Source organism: Nerophis ophidion, linkage group LG12 (genome assembly GCF_033978795.1).
Source record: "Nerophis ophidion isolate RoL-2023_Sa linkage group LG12, RoL_Noph_v1.0, whole genome shotgun sequence".
In the NCBI taxonomy this organism is placed as follows: domain Eukaryota; kingdom Metazoa; phylum Chordata; class Actinopteri; order Syngnathiformes; family Syngnathidae; genus Nerophis; species Nerophis ophidion.
In genome coordinates, this window is record NC_084622.1 from 55,235,256 (window position 1) to 55,259,017 (window position 23,762).

A 23,762-nucleotide genomic window follows, 5' to 3' on the forward strand; every position below is an offset into this window, starting at 1 on the left:
GCCTCTGCCACAGCTACACTATCAAATTGTGTGTGCTCTTGATTCTACATATATTGATTGATTGATTGATTGATACTTTTATTAGTAGTTTGCACAGTACAGTACATATTCCGTACAATTGACCACTAAATGGTAACACCCGAATAAGTTTTCAACTTGTTTAAGTCGGGGTCCACGTTAATCAATTCATGGTACAAATATATACTATCAACATAATACAGTCATCACACAAGTTAATCATCATAGTACGTACATTGAATTATTTACATTATTTACAATCCGGGGGGTGGGATGAGGAGCTTTGGTTGATATCAGAACTTCAGTCATCAACAATTGCATCAAAAGAGAAATGTGGACATTGAAACAGTGTAGGTCTTATTTAGTAGGATATGTACAGCCAGCAGAGAACATAGTGAGTTCAGATAGCATAAGAACAAGTATATACATTAGAAGTACATTTGAGTTGTTTATAATCCGGGGAGATGGGATGTGAATGGAGGAGGGTATTAGTAAAGTGTTGAAGTTGCCTGGAGGTGTTGTTTTAGAGCGGTTTTGAAGGAATATAGAGATGCACTTACTTTTACACCTGTTGGGAGTGCATTCCACATTGATGTGGCATAGAAAGAGAATGAGTTAAGACCTTTGTTAGATCGAAATCTGGGTTTAACGTGGTTTGTGGAGCTCCCCCTGGTGTTGTGGTTATGGCGGTCATTTACGTTAAGGAAATAGTTTGACATGTACTTCGGTATCAAGGAGGTGTAGCGGATTTTATAGACTAGGCTCAGTGCAAGTTGTTTTACTCTGTCCTCCACCCTGAGCCAGCCCACTTTGGAGAAGTGGGTTGGATTGAGGTGTGATCTGGGGTGGAGGTCTAAAAGTAACCGGATTAGCTTATTCTGGAATGTTTGGAGTCTAGATTTGAGGGTTTTGGAGGTGCTGGGGTACCAGGAGGTGCAAGCGTAATCAAAGAAGGGTTGAATGAGAGTTCCCGCTAGAATCCTCAAGGTGTTTTTGTTGACCAGAGAGGAGATTCTGTAGAGGAATCTCGTTCTTTGGTTGACCTTTTTGATCACCTTGGTTGCCATTTTATCACAGGAAAGATTAGCCTCTAGAATGGAACCTAGGTAGGTGATCTCATCCTTCCTGGTGATAACAATGTCACCCACTTTTATAGTGAAGTCACTGACCTTCTTAAGTTTGATATGGGACCCAAATAGGATGGATTCCGTTTTACCTAAGTGTATGGATAGCTTGTTGTCAGCGAGCCAGGTGCAAATATTGAGGAGTTCAGCACTGAGGATTTGTTCCACCTGTGACTTGTCCTTGCCGGATACCAGCAGGGCCGAGTCATCCGCAAACAGGAACAATTCACAGTGGCATGCTGATGGCATGTCATTCACGTATATCAGGAACAGTAAAGGTCCTAGTATACTCCCCTGAGGGACTCCACAGCTTACTGAGAGGGGAGGGGACATGGTGCTGTTCACCTCTACCACCTGTTTCCTCCCCTCCAAGTAAGATTGCATCCAGCTTGATGAGGTTTCGTCGAATCCGATTGCTCGGAGCTTATCAAACAGTATAGCGTGGTTAACGGTGTCAAAGGCCTTCTGAATGTCCAGCATGACCATGCCGCAGTATTTGCCCGCGTCCACCTCATGTTTGATGTGGTCGGTCAGATAGAGAAGGCATGTGTCAGTGGAGTGGTTAGTTCTGAAGCCGGATTGGAATTTGTACATTAGTTTATTAGTAGCAAGGTATCTATCAACCTGTTCATAAACTATTTTCTCCATTACTTTCGAAATGGAACTGAGAATAGAAACAGGTCGGTAGTTACCAGGTTCTAATTTGCTTCCTTTTTTATAAAGGGGGGTTACTCTAGCTATCTTGAAATCCTTGGGTACTTGGCCTTGTTTGATTGAGAGGTTTATTATATGAGTGATTATTGGGGCAATGGTGGTGGCAGAGTCCATGAGGAATCTGGAGGGGATATTGTCAAGGCTGGTGGCCTTGTTTGGGTGGAGCGCGCTCAATTTATTAAGCACCTCGTTAGCTGAGACCATTTCTAATTTGAAATTGTTGTTGACTACTCCTAGCTTTCTGTAGAAGGCTTTAATGTGTTCTACACCAAAGCGACCAGAATGTTGGGATAGCTTGTTTACGAGAGTTGTGGCTATGTTGGTGAAAAAGATGTTAAGTCTGCTTGCTACCTCTATTTTGTCTGTAATGAGGGCATCACCCTCCTTGATGTTGATGTTGGTGAGTCTGGTTTTAAGTTTCTGGCTGCATCCAGGAAGCTGGTTGTTGAGAATTTTCCAGAGCTCACGTGGCTTATTTGTGTTTTCCTCTATTTTGTCATTGATATAATTTTTTTTTAAGGATTTAGTCAGGTTGTTTGTTTTATTTCTTAATTTATTGCATTGCTTTTTGAGCGTTGAAAGGAGTGATTTGAGGTTATTATTATTGGGTTGTTTATTTACTTCGGTTTTACACTTTTGGTATTCGAAATATTTTCTGTCCCTGTCTTTTATGGCAGCTAATAGGTCTGGATTGATCCACGGTTCAGAGCGGGCTTTGATCCTGACTGATCTCATGGGAGCCATATCATTTAGTATAGCTAGGAACGCTGTTTTGAAGCGATCCCAAGCTTCCTCAACCAGAGTTTCCAGATAAATAAACGATAAACCGTCTACTATAATCTTTGCAACAAATTAAACTGAGTTTAACCTTTACCTTTTGCTGATTAATGCAAATCTGTTGTTATCCACCAGCTGCCGCCTGCATGGCGTCACTTCACATCATCTGCCTAAATACAGCGGGCATGTCAAAATGAGTTCGGACTGTTTTCACAAAGCTCTGCGGTATTCCATGAGAGCGCTTTTCCATGATGTGTCAGTTGATTGTGATGCAATCACACTTCCTTAGAAAGGCAATGGAATGTGAGGATACTCAGCCATCAGCACGTGCAGAATGTCGTCTGATGTGTGGTTGGGTTGTAGCCCTGCCCTGGCCTCAGCTGCACCCCCTCTAAGGGTCTGCGGTTCAGCACTATCCCCAACATGAGGCTCAGCAGTCGCCAGCTTGCAGGCAGAATGGTAGCAAGACAAGTTCAGAAACCGTCCGAGGGAAAATGCCACCTACGCAGGCTCTCCAAGACACCTCATCCAGCATCACCTAGGAGTCGCAAGAAGCTCCAAGTTATCATTTGTGTTTTGCTTGTGGAGCTATTCGAAAGATTCACATTCTTCGGCATTGTGTGCAACATGATTCTCTTCTGCACCGTTAAGCTCGGCTACGACAACTACTTGGCTGCAACAGTCAACCTGTGCTTTATAGGAGCCAGCACCCTCACTCCTGTGCTGGTAGGCTGGTTTGCTGAAACCTGTCTAGGAAGAACCAAAGTGCTTTATCTATGTGTTTTCCTCCATTTCTTTGGTAAGAAACTTATTTTGTTTGATGATCAATTACAGTGTTTTACCCTATAACCACAACTTGCTAAATGTTAAATGCAGGCGTGGCAGGGGACAGTTTGATATTCTTCCCACTTGTGCTAATGAAAATCATTGTCGCTCAATATAGCTGTTAAATATAATTGACCACAAACAGTACCGTACACTAAAGCAGGGATCGGGAACCTTTTTGGCTGAGAGATCCATGAAAGCCAAATATTTCAAAATGTATTTAAGTGAGAGCCATATAATATTTTTTAGCACTGAATACAACTAAATATGTGCATTTTTAAGTCAGACCAACATTTTTAGAGTATAATAAGTCTCTTATTCTTTTTAATAACATTGTTATTCTAAAGTTAACCAATAATAAATATAATACTTCTTACTATTAATGCAACATCTTGAACAGGTGCGATGGTTGGATTAAAATGCATGAGAATGTTTTATAATTTGAACGTTATTTTTAACACTGTGATTACCAGCGGAATTATTAACTACTTATCGTGTTAAGCAATGTCAGCTAAGATTTATCTGAGAGCCAGATGCAGTCATCAAAAGAGCCACATCTGGCTCTAGAGCCATAGGTTCCCTACCCCTGCACTAAAGAAACCACTTTTTTTTTTAATTATTTCATTTAAAATTATAACATCTCCTTATTATTCAGATTCTAAATCAGTGGTTCTTAACCTGGGTTCGGTGAGTTGACCTCAGGGGTTCATCATCAGCCGTTGTCAGTCCACTGCTGAACGAAAGCCTCAGCATGTTTCTGCCATTTGGCGTACTTTTCATGCTGGTTATTAGCCTACACCTTCCACACTGGCTTGGTGCGGGTTGGAAGGGGTATTTTATATCAGAGATCCTTCTCCTAGACCAATTGCCTTACTGGGCTGTTGAACTTAGTCTGTCCTGTTTGTTGTCCGCGCCCCATTTACCCAGGGACCCGCTCAGCTTTATGGCGCTGACCGCCCGCCAGTCACAAGAGAAGGTGCAAACGGTTCTTTGTGTGCATTTTATAGATGTTAGTTGGGACTCACTAACCCCGCACACAACCTCCCATCTCATGCCTGGATGTAGTTTAACGTCATACCCAGGCCTCAGGGTTTCGGCGTAGGTCAAAATACACCCGACTCTTCGTGTAAATACAAACTTCTCCCTTTTGGCATATTACGGATACGGCAACAGCTGACTGATTTCCAGGAGTGTAATTTGTTGTCAGTTTTATTTGTTGTCTTGGTTTTGTTGTTTGAACAAGGTGATGTTCATGCACGGTTCATTTTGTGCACCAGTAAAAAAAACAAGGTAACACTTTAGTATGGGGAACATATTCACCATTAATTAGTTGCTTATTTACATGCAAATTAGTAACGTATTGGCTCTTTACAAATCATTAAGTACTAATTAATGCCTTATTCGGCATGGCCTTATTATAACCCTAAACCTCTAACCGCGACCCTAACCCTAACTAAATAACTCTAAATTAAGTCTTTATTACTTAGAATATGTTCCCCTAGTGTACAAATACTGTAACTCTAAATTAAGTCTTTGTTACTTAGAATATGTTCCCCTATACTAAAGTGTTTCCAAAAACATACAACCTTGTCTTGAATTTGAAAAAAAAACATTTAATTTTTCACTGAAGAAGTGAAGTGAATTATATTTATATAGCGCTTTTCTCAAGTGACTCAAAGCGCTTTACATAGTGACACCCAATATCTAAGTTACATTTAAACCAGTGTGGGTGGCACTGGGAGCAGGTGGGTAAAGTGTCTTGCCCAAGGACACAACGGCAGTGACTAGGAATCGAACCTGCAACCCTCAAGTTGCTGGCACGGCCACTCTACCAACCGAGCTAAGAGTTCGGTGAATGCGCATATGAAACTAGTGGGGTTCGGTACCTCCAACAAGGTTAAGAACCACTGTTCTAAATACATATCAATCCTTTTTTGTGATATAAAATGATCCATCCATCCATTTTCTACCGCTTATTCCCTTTCGGGGTCGCGGGGGGCGCTGGCGCCTATCTCAGCTACAATCGGGCGGAAGGCGGGGTACACCCTGGACAAGTCGCCACCTCATCGCAGATAAAATGATTTAAAAGTGTATTTAATTTTTTTCTCAAAGTCAAATATTAATTGATTTTTTTTTAAGTTTTCTGATTCATAATTTAATTTAAAAGAAAAATTCTAATTTTTTTCAATAGTCACATATAATTAATTGCAAAAATCCATATTGAGGTCAACATCGATTTTTTTTACATAGCAATAGGACTGCAACTAATGATTTTTTTTTTAATAGTCGAGGGACAAGCGGTAGAAATTGGATGGATGGATGGCTAGTCAAGGACTACTATTTCAATTAGTTATGAGTTTTTATTGCGTATGATCTGTTGTACTTAGACTTGACAAACTTTATTGATCCACAAGGGAAATTACATGTCTGAATTTCTTATTAAGTCCACAATTTGATTTTAACCAATTTCTAAAACCTATTGTAAATTTAATTAGGACCATATAATAATGAATTACTGAAAATGAAAAGGCTTTACTTTATTCTACAAAGTATACAACCACAGTGAAAAATCAATTGACAGACGTTTAGTGCAAAATGTCTTGTAAACATGGCATTCATTGCAAAGAGTATTTGTATCCAGTACTGTTTAGCTGCAATTATTTACCTGAAGGAATAAAAGTGTAAACATGATCATTCCTGTTGGTCTATCTCCAATTTTTTTTTTTTTTTAAGCGACTTGTCAAACACTTGACGATAACAAATCTTTGTTGATGAATTTTTATAATCGAGGTTGTCGATCCCAGCTGCAATGGGGCTGAATGCAGGGTACACTGGATGGATGGATGTTATCGATTATGTCGACTAATATAGCTTAAAACTTTTTAGTCGTTCCCTTTCCAGTGTGGCCCTACAATAACAATGCAGAATATTTTGTTTGTTTATTTTTTGTTAATAAATATATCTCGGGCCAACAAAAAAAAAAGCTATGCAACTTTGAATAGTATTCTTTTAATGTTTGAAAGACGCATTATATCATGACCTCCCAAATTATCGACGTGTATATTTCTGACGTTTCATACTTATTGTTTGCACAAATGTATTATTTATAGGTACGGCCATGCTCCCTGTCGTGGCATTTCCTTTTGAAGATTTCTACATTGACACGCATCACTTGAGCCATAAATTGGAACCTCATGAGCAGCAGGCCCTGTTCTACACCGGCCTCCTGGCTGCTGCGTTGGGCATTGGCGGCATCCGTGCTATTCTTTGTCCAATGGGAGCATACAGCCTGCAAAACTACAATCAATACCAGCTACTGGGCTTCTTCAACTGGTGGGCAACATATCTCTTATATAATCACCACAAATGTTTGTAGTATATATAAAATAGAGACATTTTTTTGGTGCTTCATAGAGTACTTGAGGCTCGCTGTTGACATAGAAACAAGTTGCAGTACTAACAAATGACTTGTGTTACATTTTTTTTCATTATGTTTAGGTTCTACTGGTTGGTTAACCTGAATTCCGCTGTTGTGTTTCTGGGTATTGCTTACATCCAGCAATCTGTGGCCAAAAATCTGGCTTTCCTAATCCCCTTCACCTCTGCACTGTTGGCACTCATCGCCATCCACATGATGCGCAACAAACTCACCTACAAACCCAAGAAAGGTAGTCCACTCCTTTCCCTATTTAATCAAACCATGCAGGTCAGGGGTGTCAAACCCGCTTTCATTGAGGGCCATGTCACAATTATGGCTGCTTGTAATAATGAGTATTCTCCTTATAAATATAAATGTACAATTGCCTAATATCTATTATATTGTTTATTGGTGGATAACTTGCTTTAAAATCATAGGTGACAAGCAAATATATAGGTTAAGCACAATAACGTATTGGTTTGTGCTCGTGCCTCACAGCGAGAAGGTACTAGGTTCGATTCTCAAGCTCGGGGTCTTTCTGTGTGGAGTTTGCATGTTCTCCCTGTGACTGCATAGGTACTCCAAAGAAATGTCCCTACGTGTGTGTGTGTGTGTGTGTGTGTGTGTGTGTGTGTGTGTGTGTGTGTGTGTGTGTCTAGCAGTTGCAAAGAAAGAACGAGTCTGACATTTCTGGAAAAAAAAGTTAAAGTACCAATGATTGTCACACACACAAGGTGTGGCAAAATTATTCTCTGCATTTGACTCATCAGCCTTGATCACCCCCTGGGAGGTGAGGCGAGCAGTGAGCAGCAGCGGTAGCGCCCAGGAATAATTTTTGGTGATTTAACCCCCAATTCCAACCCTTGATGCCGAGTGCCAAGCAGGGAGGTAATGAGTCCCATTTTTATTGTCTTTGGTATGACTCGGCCAGGGTTTGAACTCACAACCTACCGATCCCAGGATAGACACTCTAACCACTAGGCCACTGAGTCGGTAGACAGTAGTAAAATTAAGTAGACAACTTTTTACCTCCAGTTTGACTGCAGGGCCAAATTGACCCGAACAGTTACTATGTGATATAAACATGCAGGGGGTAGTTGCAAATATGTCAGAGGAACCGTTTTCATATTACACGTTGATTAAACTAATTAAGGCAAGCAGAATAAGTTTCAAATTGAAAAAAATATTGAAAATATTTTTCATAGATTTTGAAACTTTGAACAGGTCAATTTGACCCGTAACATAACAGGAAGGTTGACTGAACAATATTGCAGTGTAAAACACAACAAATAGGTATCAAATATTTATAGTTGCGTATTACTTGCAAATTGCAAAAAAAATGGGGGCTTCACGGTGGCAGAGGGGTTAGTGCGTCTGCCTCACAATACGAAGTTCCTGCAGTCCTGGGTTCAAATCCAGGCTCGGGATCTTTCTGTGTGGAGTTTGCATGTTCTCCCCGTGAATGCGTGGGTTCCCTCCGGGTACTCCGGCTTCCTCCCACCTCCAAAGACATGCACCTGGGGATAGGTTGATTGGCAACACTAAATTGGCCCTAGTGTGTGAATGTGAGTGTGAATGTTGTCTGTCTATCTGTGTTGGCCCTGCGATGAGGTGGCGACTTGTCCAGGGTGTACCCTGCCTTTCGCCCGATTGTAGCTGAGATAGGCGCCAGCGCCCCCCGCGACCCCGAAAGGGAATAAGCGGTAGAAAATGGAAAAAAAATGGATTACTTGCAAATACAAAGTCTGTGTGGCAGAAGCATTTAGTAAAAGAAAAAACAACATTTGACATGTGTTTAATAGAATTTATGGACTGTATATGTAAAAAAAAAAAAAAATCCAATTAACAAATGTTTTAAAAAAAGAAACAAAAGAAAGTATCCAGTAACAAACATGTTGACATCATTCAATGTACAGTCATGAGCCTGATGTAATGAATCACTGTGGCCACTAGATGTTGCCAAATAACAAATACTTCAATTTAAAAGCCTACTGAAAGCCACTACTACCACGCAGTCTGATAGTTTATATATCAATGATGAAATATTAACATTGCAACACATGCCAATACGGACGGTTTAGTTTACTAAATTACAATTTTAAATTTCCCGCTGAGTTTCTTGTTGAAAACGTCGCGGAATGATGACGCATGCGCGTGACGTCTCCGGTTGGAGGGGACATATTAGCCCAGCACCACCCACGGCTAAAAATAGTCTCTTTTCATCGCATAATTACACAGTAATTCGGACATCTGTGTTGCTGAATCTTTTGCAATTTGTTCAATTATTAATGGAGAATATAAAGAATAATGCTGTTGGTGGAAAGCGGTGGATTGCAGCTGCCTTTAGCACCGAAACAGTCTGTGTTTCTTTGTTTGTTGTGAAGCTTTAACACGGAGGGGTCAACCAGCAAGTTTTTGGATGGGAAAATTGTGATATTAAGTCGGCTCTTACCGGAGCCTTCAGTGGATTATGGGACTTCCTCCTGTAGCTCAAAAAGGCAGCTGTGATCTTGGCTCTTCCATTGGCTTCTCTGAGAGACACTAGCGTTCACCGCAGCCATCCGACTTTCAAGTATGACTTTACAAATGTCACTAAAACACTATTAAAACAATAAGCAGATAAGGGATCTTCCAGAATTATCCTAGTAAATGTGTCTAATTACATCTGAAACGGTCCCACTGCCACCGCCTGGAGCCGTCGCGGTTTTTTTTGGTGCTTCACTCTAACTTTCCTCATCCACGAATCTTTCATCCTCGCTCAAATTCATGGGGAAATTGACGCTTTCTCGGTCCGAATAGCTCATGCTGCTGGAGGCTATTATAAACAATGTGAGGATGTGAGGAGCCCTACAACCCGTGACGTCACGCGCACATCGTCTGCTACTTCCGGTAAAGGCAAGGCTTTTTTATTAGCGATCAAAAGTTGCGAACTTTATCGTCCATGTTCTCTACTAAATCCTATCAGCAAAAATATGGCAATATCGCGAAATCATCAAGTATGACACATAGAATGGACCTGCTATCCCTGTTTAAATAAGAAAATCTCATTTCAGTAGGCCTTTTAAGACAGCATAAGTCTGTCATAAAGTTAATAGGAAATAGGGTATTGTTTTTAAGACATAGCCCCCAACGCCACCCACCAAGCCCTAAAACCCTCCCCACCCCCAGGGTCTTGAGTTGGACACCTGTGCTCCAAGTTGTTGGTAAATGAATGTTTACAATAAATCACTTTCTGGAAGATGTTGTGTGTTCGTACTAATTATTGATGATGAGTCCCAGTGTATTCTTGTTTTTTGTCAAAGGCGGATCCCTGTTGACCACCCTTGGGGTTTTCTTAAACTCTCTCAAGATGTGCTGCCTTCACTATCGTCACCTTAGTGGAGAAGTGCCATCATGGCTGGACCGGGCCAAGGAGAACAATGGCGGCCGATACAGCGAGACTCATGTAGAGAACGTCAAAGTCCTGGCCAAGCTCTTCCCTCTTTATGGACTTCAGTTGTTCTACAGAGCCTGTATCACTCAGGCAAGTCATTGAGAATATTACAAAAATGAGTATTTTTATTACACTCGCCTTGATTCCCTATAGATCCCATCAGGGTACTACATTCAAGCCATGAACTCAAACCTTCACCATAATGACGTCCTGTTGCCAATCGGGACCATGAATGTGATCAGCATTTTACCTTTGCTGGTGTTGGCCCCACTGATCGAGTGTGTTACAACCTTCGCTCTCTCCTTGGCAAAAACTCCACTTGCTCCTACAAGAATAATTAGTGAGTATTTCCATCACCGGTGATGCAACATATTGCGCCAACATATTCATCTAAATATGTCTCTTTGTTCTACTTTTGTGGCCCTCCCTCTTCTCTCTGGAAATTACTGTCTTGCAACGCCCAATCTGCAGCCCCCTATCTCATTACCCCACCCTATCTATCCTCCCTTTACAGCTCTTGGACATGCGTGTGCAGCTCTGTCTGTCCTGGTAGCAGGCTTGTCTGAGATGCACAGGAAGGCTTACCCCCTGGTGGAGCAAACCCTCTCTGGGAAGGTTCTGCAAGTATCGTCCATGCCGTGTTTCCAGCTGGCTGCGCAGTACATCTTACTTGGGCTGGCTGAGGCTCTGGTCACTCCAGCATGTGAGTGAAAATCAGATGAACCTCATGCATCGTGTCGTTTAGATCAGTCTTTCATGGCCAGTCTGTTATTGTTTTCTTTTTTAATTGCTTTTTCTAACTGGTGTCAAGTGTCACTGATGAGCCAGAGCTCATCTAGGGTGACTATGTGTGAGAGGCTGGACTAGTCACCGATTGATTGATTGATTGATAGTTTTATTGGTAGATTGCACAGTTCAGGACATATTCCGTACAATTAACCAATAAATGGTAACACCCGAATAGGTTTTTCAACTTGTTTAAGTCAGGGTCCACGTTAATCAATTCATGGTAAATCAGTCAGTCAGAGAGAACAGATAGACCAAACTAAATACAGTAAAACCTCTGTATGAATCAAAAAAAATGTACCAGTCCCATGTTGGGTGTACAATTTATGAAGGTACACTTATTAAAGATTACAAATATTTATATTTGCGAGTAAAGCAATTAATTGTGAGATAACAATGGACAAGATGCTATTAATCAAAATTAAATAATTTGACATCCCAAGAATCAAGTATGTATAAAGAATTTTGCAAACAAGTTTGGGTTTCGGAAAAACTGAATCTGGCTGATGGAGAACGGTACCATAACTCAGGGGTGTCAAACTCAAATACAGAGTGGGGCAAAATTTTAAACGGAACAAAGCAGCGGGCCAAGGTTGAACAAATGAACCTTTTAATAGGGACCCAAACAAGTTTTGCATTAAATATTGAACAAGCAAGGCTTATATAACTTTAATCCAGTTTCAAATAATAATAATAATAATAATAAAAAAAATATCAATGGCATATCAAATAAAATTTAAATAAAAATGTTATGCCTTTTTTTCTATTTGCAATCTTCTGAGGTAAATATCAATTTTTTTTCACAGGCTAATAATAAATTTGAAAATAAAATAACAATAATGAATGAACCAAACATTCAAGCTTTGAAGTAGTAAGAGAAAATGCATGAATAAAACGTTAATTATTGGTCAGTTTGCTGGAAGTTTCCCGGAAGAGTTAGTGCTGCAAAGGGTTCTGGGTATTTGTTCTGTTGTGTTACGGTGCGGATGTTCAGCCGAAATGTGTTTGTCATTCTTGTTTGGTGTGGGTTGACAGTGTGGCACATATTTGTAACAGTGCTAAAGTTGTTTATACGGTCACCTTCAGTGTGACCTGTATGACTGTTGACCAAGTGTGCCTTGCATTCACTTGTGCGTGTGTGTGCATGTGTAAAAGCCACAAATATTATGTGACACACTGTTAGTATGGAGGAAAAGCGGACGTGACGACAGGTTGTAGAGAACGCTAAAGGCAGTGCCTTAAATGCACGCCCCCAATATAGTTGTCCAGGTGGAAATCGGTAGAAATTCGGGAGTCTACCGGGAAAATTAGGAGGGTTGGCAAGTATGAGTATTAGCGATGAATGCGGTGTTACAGCGGCACCGACGCTGTATAACACCGGCGGGCCACTCGTAATGCTAAATTGATATTGACTTAAGGGCCAAATTAAATTACACGGCGGGCCAGATTTGGCCCACGGGCCAGAGTTTGACGCCCATGCCATAACTAATTGCGTCTTACCGCTCCTTTTCGGACACATTTTTGTAAATGACTCTCCTTTTTGGAATACTGCTATTTTGTTTAAAAATGATCTTGGTGGAGATTAGTTTTCATAATATTGTTTGTATTTTAAATAAAATAAACTAAATGAGGCCAGCTACTGTATTTCATCTCTAAAAGCAGTAATACTGTAGTAAAGGTTTTGCTCAGTCAAAGAGAAGACTAGAAACTTGAAGCAAAGGACAATAATTGTTGAATGTTTTAACAATACTGATTGGATATTGTTACAGGAGCATGAATTTATATTTTATGTGGACACAATTACTCAAAATCTTAAAGCCCCATTTTAAAACCATTTTTATTTTGTTTTACAAAGATTAAAAAAAATGTTTTCGTTTTAAAAATCGAACTACCCGGTATTCTTAATGTTAGTGAATGCAAAATACTTCAGTAGTAATAAACTTAGCAATAATTTACTGGTAGGGTGGAATAATTTCTAACCCTATTTTGTAATTCCAGTTTCATTTATTTTTGCACAATGACATAATGTCACTTGTAATATGATGTAATGGACATATCCGCTGTGGCATTTGCACCATGCCAGGTTCTCTCATATCTTTCCAACTGACTCCGGGCCACATCCGAGGAATCTCCTTGCACTTCCTCACATTGTCCTATGGGGGAGGCTGCTTCCTCGGAGCCTTCTGCATTCAGCTGTTCTACCTCATGTCTGGAGGTATAATGGATAAGAAAGCCAGAGTGGGAATATGCTCACATATCATTTCAAGTGCATTATTTATTACAGCATGATGTTTTGTGGTAGGTAACTTCTACCCAAATGTGCTGCATGATGGGAACCTGGAGAGATTTTTCTTCCTGATGGCCACGCTGATGTCACTAAATACTTTTGTGTACTGGAGTATATCTCACAGGTAAGATACTATTCATTAACACGTATTTATTTTTCAATATGGTCTGCACAAGTACCAGAAATAAAAACATTCATCTTTATGGGATGAAAAGGTATACATTTATTTTGACTCCCTATCTGGCTCTGAACCGTTTATTGTAATTTGTAGGCAGGTAGCAGCACTTGAAAAATACCCTGCAGATATTTGGAAAGCGATGTAAACACTTTAGCAGCTGGAGTATATCACAGGGCTGATCTGTTTAACTGAATTGAGGGGATCCGGTATGGTGGCTGCAGGATTAGGTCTCTGCTTTTTGCAATGATGTGGTCCTGATGGCTTCATCTGGCCAGGATCTTCAGCTCTCACTGGATCGGTTTGCAGCCGAGTGTGAAGCTCTTCCAAGTCCGAGTCCATGGTTCTCGCCCGGAAAAAGGTGGAGTGGCATCTCCGGGTTGGGGAGGAGACCCTGCCCCAAGTGAAGGAGTTCAAGTACCTCAGAGTCTTGTTCGCGAGTGGGGGAAGAGTGGATCGTGAGATCGACAGGCAGATTGATGCGGCGACTTCAGTAATGCGGACGCTCTATTGATCCGTTGTGGTGAAGAAGGAGCTGAGCCGGAAGGCAAAGCTCTCAATTTACCGGTCGATCTACGTTTCTGTCCTAACCTATGGTTATGAGCTTTGGGTTATGACCGAAAGGACAAGATCAGCCGAAATGAGTTTCCTCCGCAGGTTGGCGGGGCTCTCCCTCAGAGATAAGGTGAGAAGCTCTGTCATCCGGGAGGAACTCAAAGTAAAGCCGCTGCTCCTTCACATCGAGAGGAGCCAGATGAGGTGGTTTGGGCATCTGGTTAGGATGCCACCCGAACGCCTCTCTAGGGAGGTGTTTAGGGCACGTCCGACCAGTAGGAGGCCACGGGGAAGACCCAGGACACGTTGGAAAGACTTTGTCTCCCGGCTGGCCTGGGAAAGCCTCGGGATCCACCTGAAAGAGTTGGACAAAGTGGCTGGGGAGAGGGAAGTCTGGGCTTCCCTGCTTAGGCTGCTGCCCCCGCGACACGACCTCGGATAAGCGGAAGAAAATGGGTGGATGGTGTTTTTCGATTTCAATGTTGGCCTAACACGATCATAACAAAAATGCAAATTCCAAATTTTGTGAGGAGCGAACTAGTTGAAAAAGAGCACGTCTTCTAAGAGTTTGGGATCTCAGCATGGTTGCTACTTTTTATTTGCCTAATCAATAATCACTAAACTCAACAAAAAAGTAAGGCATATGATTTCCACGTAACAGGGGAGAACGGAATCACAGAATTGGCCAATAAAATGGAATCTGTTGTTAAACATAGAATATCACAGAAATTGATAAAAAATGTGAGTGAAATGCTGTCATTGTGAGGAGAAAGAACATTTGTTCGGGAAAATGAAGTGTCTGGGACTATTCATTCTTCTCTGAAACACTCTTTTATCCCCTTCCTGAACAAACCAATGTTGAGACGCAAACTTTTTTACGTATGCTGTACCAATGGGGTATAAGGCTATTGAATGATATATTTACGGTTAGCATCTGATGGCTACTGCACTACATGTCGACTTTGATAAAAAAAACTGCTGCACTTTATATACTTCTGCACTTCAAATGAAGCTGCAAAAATACTGTAACTTAACCGCCTACTGATTTGTAACTCACATACCCTATATGTATTGTACTTGTATTTCAAATTGTATCTCATTATGTATTTTCAATATTGTTGTGTATGTTCAAACCTGTGTAGTGAAGTGAATTATGTTTGTACAGCGCTTTTCTCTAGTGACTCAAAGTGCTTTTACATAGAGAAAAGCCAATATCTAAGTTACATTTAAACCAGTGTTGGTGGCACTGGGAATAAAGTGTCTTGTCCAAGGACACAATGGCAGTGACTAGAAAGGCGGAAGCGGGGATGGGAACCTGCTACCCTCAAGTTACTGACACGGCCACTCTACCAACCGTGTAATTTTATTGTGGATGTTAGATGCACCATAAAAGGACTACACATGGAAATGAGCATGATGCTAAATCTGGTGCAGCCATCTTCTTAATGTAACTGCACATTGTCCTTCAAATGAACAAATACAAATGACCACTTGAAACACTGACTAAACTACAGCGATGAAGCTAGCAAGAACAATCAATGCACCTGCAACACATCTCCTCTACTTGTGTTGACCTCATCGATGTGCAGTGGGGCAAAAAAGTATTTAGTCAGCCACCGATTGTGCAAGTTCTTCCACTTAAAATGATGACAGAGGTCTGTAATTTTCATCTTAGGTACACTTCAACTGTGAGAGACAGAATGTGAAAAAAAATCCAGTAATTCACATTGTAGGAATTTTAAAGAATTTATTTGTAAATTATGGTGGAAAATAAGTATTTGGTCAACCATTCAAAGCTCTCATTGATGGAAGGAGGTTTTGGATCAAAATCTCACGATACATGGCCCCATTCATTCTTTCCTTAACACGGATCAATCGTCCTGTCCCCTTAGCAGAAAAACAGCCCCAAAGCATGATGCTTCCACCCCATGCTTCACAGTAGGTATGGTGTTTATGGGATGCAACTCAGTATTCTTCTTCCTCCAAACACGACGAGTTCAGTTTATACCAAAATGGATACATGGATGATAGAGCAGAGGATTGGGAGAATGTCATGTGGTCAGATGAAACCAAAATAGAACTTTTTGGTTTAAACTTAACTCGTAGTGTTTGGAGGAAAAAGAATACTGAGTTGCATCCCAAGAACACCACACCTACTGTGAAGCATGAGGGTGGAAACATCATGCTTTGGGGCTGTTTTGATGCTAAGGGGACAGGACGACCCTTAATTTGCCCAGATCTGGTATGTACTGTATAAATAGTGTAACCTCGCTGATTATATCTGTTCATCTATTTACTGTCTGACCATTATAGCTGTTCATTAAAACAGTACAAGACTTTTGCACATTACTGTGTAATCACGTTTCACACTTGTGTGGTCTTCCTCTCCCAGATACATGGACTTGAGTGCGCAGGGTAAAGCGCTGACCGTCAGCCCGCTAACTGAGAAGTTGCTACAGTACAAAGCACGCCTGCGGTACTACGACACCATGGATCCCACGTACACAAGCAACTCCTATGAATCGATCTTATGACTCACTTGAAATGTTTGTGGCGCTGGCGCTGCTTCTGACGGAGTCTAATTGAATAATATACTTTTTGTTTGCTTTTCGTGGTGAGTTCTTAGAAACTCTGAATGTATTTAGCCACGTGGGCTGCAAGTGCAACATTGAGGTTTTTTGTATCTTGAAATGTAGTAATACTGTGAAAGAAACTGCCTGTACAGATAATGTAGTATTATAAAACACAAACTGAATATATTTAGTTCATGTATTTGTTTAACCAATGCACATTTCAAACTACTGCGAAAAAAAGTTAATGTATCTTATACAGCGGTATATCAACTTAAGAGTGTCTTGAGATAAGAACTATGGTATCTATGTTAGCTGCTTCTCTTTGTTTATAATGTGTATTTTCTGCTGGATTTACTCTCTATTTTATGCTGCAGCTGTTACATATACTGTAATATTGTACATGGTAATTGTAATATATTGTATATATGATATAAATATATATCAGTATGTATCCCATACTGTACATCCATCCATCTTCTTCCGCTTAGCCGAGGTCGGGTCGCGGGGGCAACAACCTAAGCAGGGAAACCCAGACTTCCCTTTCCCCAGCCACTTCGTCTAGCTCTTCCCGGGGGATCCCGAGGCGTTCCCAGGCCAGCCGGGAGACATAGTCTTCCCAACGTGTCCTGGGTCTTCCCCGTGGCCTCCTACCGGTTGGACGTGCCCTAAACACCTCCCTAGGGAGGCGTTCGGGTGGCATCCTGACCAGATGCCCGAACCACCTCATCTGGCTCCTCTCGATGTGAAGGAGCAGCGGCTTTACTTTGAGTTCCTCCCGTACTGTACATATATTATGTAAATATTACGTGTATACCGTATATTACCAAATAGTAGCCTAGGCGTTTATTTCACAATATCGTTTTTGGAGACGGGCGTTTAAAAGAAGCAGGCAGTTTTTTGCACAAGGCTTTTATTTATTTTTGCACCAGCCGGCACCAGGCCTCTATTTGGTTACAATGGTTACTGTCCAGTTGTTCTCCCCCCGAGGGTAAAGTTGTTCCGACGCAGGAATCAATTAAGCCAGCCACTCGTTGCACCAAACACCCGCCCGGTGTCTCTCGTGTTACTCGCGGTGGCATACAACTCCTTGGCCATAATGCAGATCATTTTGCGGGACACACGGTGGTTCAGTCCATGAACGTGATGTATTCACTGACACAAATTGGCATCAAGCTCGTCGCTCACTTTCTTCCCACCTCCACTAGATAAGCGAGCCCGTTTTCCATCGATTGCCAACTGAGATAGTAGTCCTCCCTTTTTTGTTTCCATTCTCGTACACGTTTTGGGTCAACGTTAAACTGCCTGACCGCTACCAAACCAGAATTCTGCTCCGTATACTTCACAACCGCTAGCTTGAACTTTAAGTCAAACTTTCTGTTCTTCATCCCTCTTAAAGTATTCCATCAGTTGTGGTGTACCGGTATCCTGTTCATTCAACTCACTGCTACTGTTGCTTGCCATGTTGAAACGTTTCCTCGTGGGTTTGTTGTTGTCGCTGAGTGTGTGTTACGCTATATGCGGTGACCCATTGCAATATGTTGATTACCCAGAATCCCCACGTAACGTAAGCCATCACAGCACAGATTTTGTTTTGCCTTTGATTGTCATGTAACTCTCTGGACTCCACGCGTCTGCTGTTAGCGTAATTACCAGAATTACTGCACTTTTGCTTTTCATTTTAGCTTATAAATTGGGCTTAATGAATTCAGTATGACTTTAATCTAAATTATGCAAATAACAGCCCACGGGCGGCTATTTGGTTACTGTCCAGTTGTTCTCCCCCCGAGGGTAAAGTTGTTCCGACGCAGGAATCGATCAAGCCAGCCACTCGTTGCACCAAACACCCGCCCGGTGTCTCTCGTGTCACTAGCGGTGGCATACAACTCCTTGGCCTTAATGCAGATCATTTTGCGGGACGCACGGTGGTTCAGTCCATGAACGTGATGTATTCACTGACACAAATTAGCATTAAGCTCGTCGCTCACTTTCTTCCCACCTCCACTAGATAAGCGAGCCCGTTTTCCATCGATTGCCAACTGAGATAGTAGTCCTCCCTTTTTTGTTTCCATTCTCGTACACGTTTTGGGTCAACGTTAAACTGCCTGGCCGCTACCAAACCAGAATTCTGCTCCGTATACTTCACAACCGCTAGCTTGAACTTTAAGTCAAACTTTCTGTTCTTCATCCCTCTTAAAGTATTCCATCAGTTGTGTTCATTCAACTCACTGCTACTGTTGCTTGCCAAGTTGAAACGTTTCCTCGTGGGTTTGTTGTTGTCGTTGAGTGTGTGTCACGCTATATGCGGTGACCCATTGCAATATGTTGATTACCCAGAATCCCCACGTAACGTAAGCCATCACGGCATAGATTTTGTTTTGCCTTTGATTGTCATGTAACTCTCTGGACTCCACGCGTCTGCTGTTACCGTAATTACCAGAATTACTGCACTTTTGCTTTTCATTTTAGCTTATAAATTGGGCTTAATGAATTCAGTATGACTTTAATCTAAATTATGCAAATAACAGCCCACGCGCGGCTATTTGGTTACTGTCCAGTTGTTCTCCCCCCGAGGATAAAGTTGTTCCGACGCAGGAATCAATTAAGCCAGCCACTCGTTGCACCAAACACCCGCCCGGTGTCTCTCGTGTCACTAGCGGTGGCATACAACTCCTTGGCCTTAATGCAGATCATTTTGCGGGACACACGGTGGTTCAGTCCATGAACGTGATGTATTCACTGACACAAATCAGCATCAAGCTCGTCGCTCACTTTCTTCCCACCTCCACCAGATAACGAGCCCGTTTTCCATCGATTGCCAACTGAGATAGTAGTCCTCCCTTTTTTGTTTCCATTCTCGTACACGTTTTGGGTCAACGTTAAACTGCCTGGCCGCTACCAAACCAGAATTCTGCTCCGTATACTTCACAACCGCTAGCTTGAACTTTAAGTCAAACTTTCTGTTCTTCATCCCTCTTAAAGTATTCCATCAGTTGTGTTCATTCAACTCACTGCTACTGTTGCTTGCCAAGTTGAAACGTTTCCTCGTGGGTTTGTTGTTGTCGTTGAGTGTGTGTCACGCTATATGCGGTGACCCATTGCAATATGTTGATTACCCAGAATCCCCACGTAACGTAAGCCATCACGGCATAGATTTTGTTTTGCCTTTGATTGTCATGTAACTCTCTGGACTCCACGCGTCTGCTGTTACCGTAATTACCAGAATTACTGCACTTTTGCTTTTCATTTTAGCTTATAAATTGGGCTTAATGAATTCAGTATGACTTTAATCTAAATTATGCAAATAACAGCCCACGCGCGGCTATTTGGTTACTGTCCAGTTGTTCTCCCCCCGAGGATAAAGTTGTTCCGACGCAGGAATCAATTAAGCCAGCCACTCGTTGCACCAAACACCCGCCCGGTGTCTCTCGTGTCACTAGCGGTGGCATACAACTCCTTGGCCTTAATGCAGATCATTTTGCGGGACACACGGTGGTTCAGTCCATGAACGTGATGTATTCACTGACACAAATCAGCATCAAGCTCGTCGCTCACTTTCTTCCCACCTCCACCAGATAACGAGCCCGTTTTCCATCGATTGCCAACTGAGATAGTAGTCCTCCCTTTTTTGTTTCCATTCTCGTACACGTTTTGGGTCAACGTTAAACTGCCTGGCCGCTACCAAACCAGAATTCTGCTCCGTATACTTCACAACCGCTAGCTTGAACTTTAAGTCAAACTTTCTGTTCTTCATCCCTCTTAAAGTATTCCATCAGTTGTGTTCATTCAACTCACTGCTACTGTTGCTTGCCAAGTTGAAACGTTTCCTCGTGGGTTTGTTGTTGTCGTTGAGTGTGTGTCACGCTATATGCGGTGACCCATTGCAATATGTTGATTACCCAGAATCCCCACGTAACGTAAGCCATCACGGCATAGATTTTGTTTTGCCTTTGATTGTCATGTAACTCTCTGGACTCCACGCGTCTGCTGTTACCGTAATTACCAGAATTACTGCACTTTTGCTTTTCATTTTAGCTTATAAATTGGGCTTAATGAATTCAGTATGACTTTAATCTAAATTATGCAAATAACAGCCCACGCGCGGCTATTTGGTTACTGTCCAGTTGTTCTCCCCCCGAGGATAAAGTTGTTCCGACGCAGGAATCAATTAAGCCAGCCACTCGTTGCACCAAACACCCGCCCGGTGTCTCTCGTGTCACTAGCGGTGGCATACAACTCCTTGGCCTTAATGCAGATCATTTTGCGGGACACACGGTGGTTCAGTCCATGAACGTGATGTATTCACTGACACAAATCAGCATCAAGCTCGTCGCTCACTTTCTTCCCACCTCCACCAGATAACGAGCCCGTTTTCCATCGATTGCCAACTGAGATAGTAGTCCTCCCTTTTTTGTTTCCATTCTCGTACACGTTTTGGGTCAACGTTAAACTGCCTGACCGCTACCAAACCAGAATTCTGCTCCGTATACTTCACAACCGCTAGCTTGAACTTTAAGTCAAACTTTCTGTTCTTCATCCCTCTTAAAGTATTCCATCAGTTGTGTTCATTCAACTCACTGCTACTGTTGCTTGCCATGTTGAAACGTTTCCTCGTGGGTTTGTTGTTGTCGCTGAGTGTGTGTTACGCTATATGCGGTGACCCATTGCAATATGTTGATTACCCAGAATCCCCACGTAACGTAAGCCATCACGGCATAGATTTTGTTTTGCCTTTGATTGTCATGTAACTCTCTGGACTCCACGCGTCTGCTGTTACCGTAATTACCAGAATTACTGCACCTTTGCTTTTCATTTTAGCTTATAAATTGGGCTTAATGAATTCAGTATGACTTTAATCTAAATTATGCAAATAACAGTCCACGGGCGGCTATTTGGACATGGGTGGTTATTTGCCCAAGGGCGTTTATTTGGTACTATACGGTATGTTATATTTTATATTCCTTTTAGTCTGTTTTTATCTTATCATTTGTAACTGAGCTCCTGTATGGAACAATTTCCCTTGTGGATCATTAAAGTTTGTCTAAGTCTAAGAGCTGTTTCTCGGCTAATTTTTATGCTTCAAGTTGCAAGCAAAAATGTGAGTTACAAGCATCCCCGCCATTATTTGACATAGCAAATGCCACAGAGAACCCCGTAAGGCAGGGGTGCCCACACTTTTTCTGCAGGCGAGTTACTTTTCCATTGACTAAGTCGAGGGGATCTACCTCACACATATATAAAATTTACATTTATTTATTCATGAAAGAGACATTTTTGCTAACAAATCAAAGGTGTTTAATGGTAACACAAGCATGTTTAACACATATCAATTCCTTTCTTTCATGAAGAAAAGAATATAAGTTGGTGTAATACCTGATTCTGATGATTTGCATTGATTGGAATCAGACAGTGGTGCTGATAATGTCCGCATTTTCAAATGGAGGAGAAAAAAAGTCCTCCTTTCTGTCCAATACCACATGAAAGTGGTTGGTTTTTGGCATCTTATTTGTCTTTCTTCCATACTCATTTTTATGCACTTTACAAGAAATACATTGGCGGCAAACTCCGTAGCTTGCTGGTTTGTGCACGCCACCTTTCTGAGACTCTTACTTTGTTAGCGCAGGCAGGATGAAGCAGGGCTTTTATTGTGAAGATATGAACTGTGCGATCTTTAGAATTTTGACGGAAGGTACGGCGTTAGAGTCTGTTGAAATAAAAAGTGCTTCTCGCCTTTTTGTCGGTCATTTTTTCTTAATAATGAGTTCGCAGCAGCCAGCGTCATCTCACAAGACCCTCGGGTGCCTTGGATGTCAATCAAGTGACGAAAGTTACGTCATGGTGAAGATTGATAATCGCTCATTTTTAGGTCTATTTTTTTAATGCCTGGCTGTTGATTGACTGACACACCCTCAGCGATCGACTGGTAGCTCGCAATCGACGTAATAGGCACCCCTGCCTTAAGGTCTACCTAAAACATTTGGTCTTGCTCGCTAGCGTTAACTTATAGAAAGACATCGACATAACTTACTTTTTCCACCAAAAATGTTTGTTAAAGACCGAGGAAGTGGATGATATTCAGTTAAAAAAAAAAAAACGCCAGCCAAAAATGTTAAAATAATATCTGAACGGCAGACATTTATCCTTGAAAATATGGAAAAGTTGTTAATGGTGTGTTTGACAGAAAAAAATCACTGGAAGAAGATATATCAAATTATTATTACATGACTTTAGAAAGCTTAGTTTTCTGTAGTAAATTATTGTATGTTTTTATACAGGCACAGCACGGTGGAACAGGGGTTAGTGTGTCTGCCTCACAATAAGAGGGTCCTGTGTTCGATCCCTAGGCTCATGGTCTTTCTGTGTGGAGTTTGCATGTTCTCGCCGTGACAGCGTGGGTTCCCTCCGGGTACTCCGGCTTGCTCCCACCTCCAAAGACATGCACCTGGGGATAGGTTGATTGGCAACACTAAATTGGCCCTAGTGTGTGAATGTGAGTGTGAATGTTGTCTATCTGTGTTGGTCCTGCGATGAGGTGGCGACTTGTCCAGGGTGTACCCTGCCTTCCGCCCGATTGTAGCTGAGATAGGCGCCAGCGCCCCCCGCGACCCCGAAAGGGAATAAGCGGTAGAAAATGGATGGATGGATGGGTGGGTATATAGAAACTGTATGAAAAAGCATTAACTTCAATATAGTGATCAAGTGGGTTTTGTTTTGGTGGAAATGGGCCCCAAAAAGCTCTTTTGATGCAACAGGTTGCAACCCCTGATCTAGACAGAAACACTACTGAGGCTATAAGGCAGTTGTTCTCAAATGGGGGTACGCGTACCCCTGGGGGTACTTGAAGGTATGCTAAGGGGTACGTGACATTTTTTTTTTAATATTCTAAAAATAGCAACAATTCAAAAATCCTTTATAAATGTATTTATTGAATAAAACTTCAACAAAATATGAATGTAAGTTCATAAACTGTGAAAAGAAATGCGACAAAGCAATATTCAGTGTTGACAGCTAGATTTTTTGTGGACATTTTCCATAGCTATTGATGTTAAAGATTTCTTTTTTGTGAAGAAATGTTTAGAA

At 41.7% G+C, this 23,762-nt stretch overlaps 2 protein-coding genes across 3 annotated transcripts in view; one reads left to right on the top strand and one right to left on the bottom strand.

Annotated features, from left to right (window-relative positions):
* Positions 1-23,762, bottom strand: part of ccdc34 (coiled-coil domain containing 34) — a 43,682-nt gene that overhangs the window by 15,506 nt on the left and 4,414 nt on the right. Inside the window, exon 2 of one of the 2 annotated variants that reach the window (XM_061917790.1) lies at positions 94-3,171. The exons of the other annotated variant lie outside the window; for it this stretch is intronic. Within the exon in view, the coding sequence (XP_061773774.1) occupies positions 507-2,600 (2,094 nt within the window). The 5' untranslated portion in view covers positions 2,601-3,171 and the 3' untranslated portion in view covers positions 94-506. Of the gene's footprint in view, positions 1-93; positions 3,172-23,762 lie in introns of those variants that run through there. 2 annotated transcript variants of the gene reach the window in all.
* On the top strand, positions 2,963-21,968 carry slc15a5 (solute carrier family 15 member 5). Its single transcript, XM_061917799.1, has 9 exons — positions 2,963-3,432; positions 6,569-6,791; positions 6,957-7,126; positions 10,179-10,399; positions 10,463-10,649; positions 10,824-11,012; positions 13,179-13,310; positions 13,398-13,506; positions 16,505-21,968. The coding sequence occupies exons 1-9, from the start codon at positions 3,057-3,059 to the stop codon at positions 16,644-16,646; spliced, it is 1,749 nt and encodes a 582-aa protein (XP_061773783.1). The 5' UTR covers positions 2,963-3,056; the 3' UTR covers positions 16,647-21,968.

Excerpts from the sequence above, each read along its gene's own strand:
- slc15a5 (XM_061917799.1), top strand. The coding sequence starts at position 3,057 with ATGAGGCTCAGCAGTCGCCAGCTTGCAGGCAGAATGGTAGCAAGACAA. Across the intron at positions 11,013-13,178 it reads GGCTCTGGTCACTCCAGCAT|GTTCTCTCATATCTTTCCAA; the intron begins GTGAGTGAAAAT and ends GCACCATGCCAG. Across the intron at positions 13,311-13,397 it reads GTTCTACCTCATGTCTGGAG|GTAACTTCTACCCAAATGTG; the intron begins GTATAATGGATA and ends GTTTTGTGGTAG.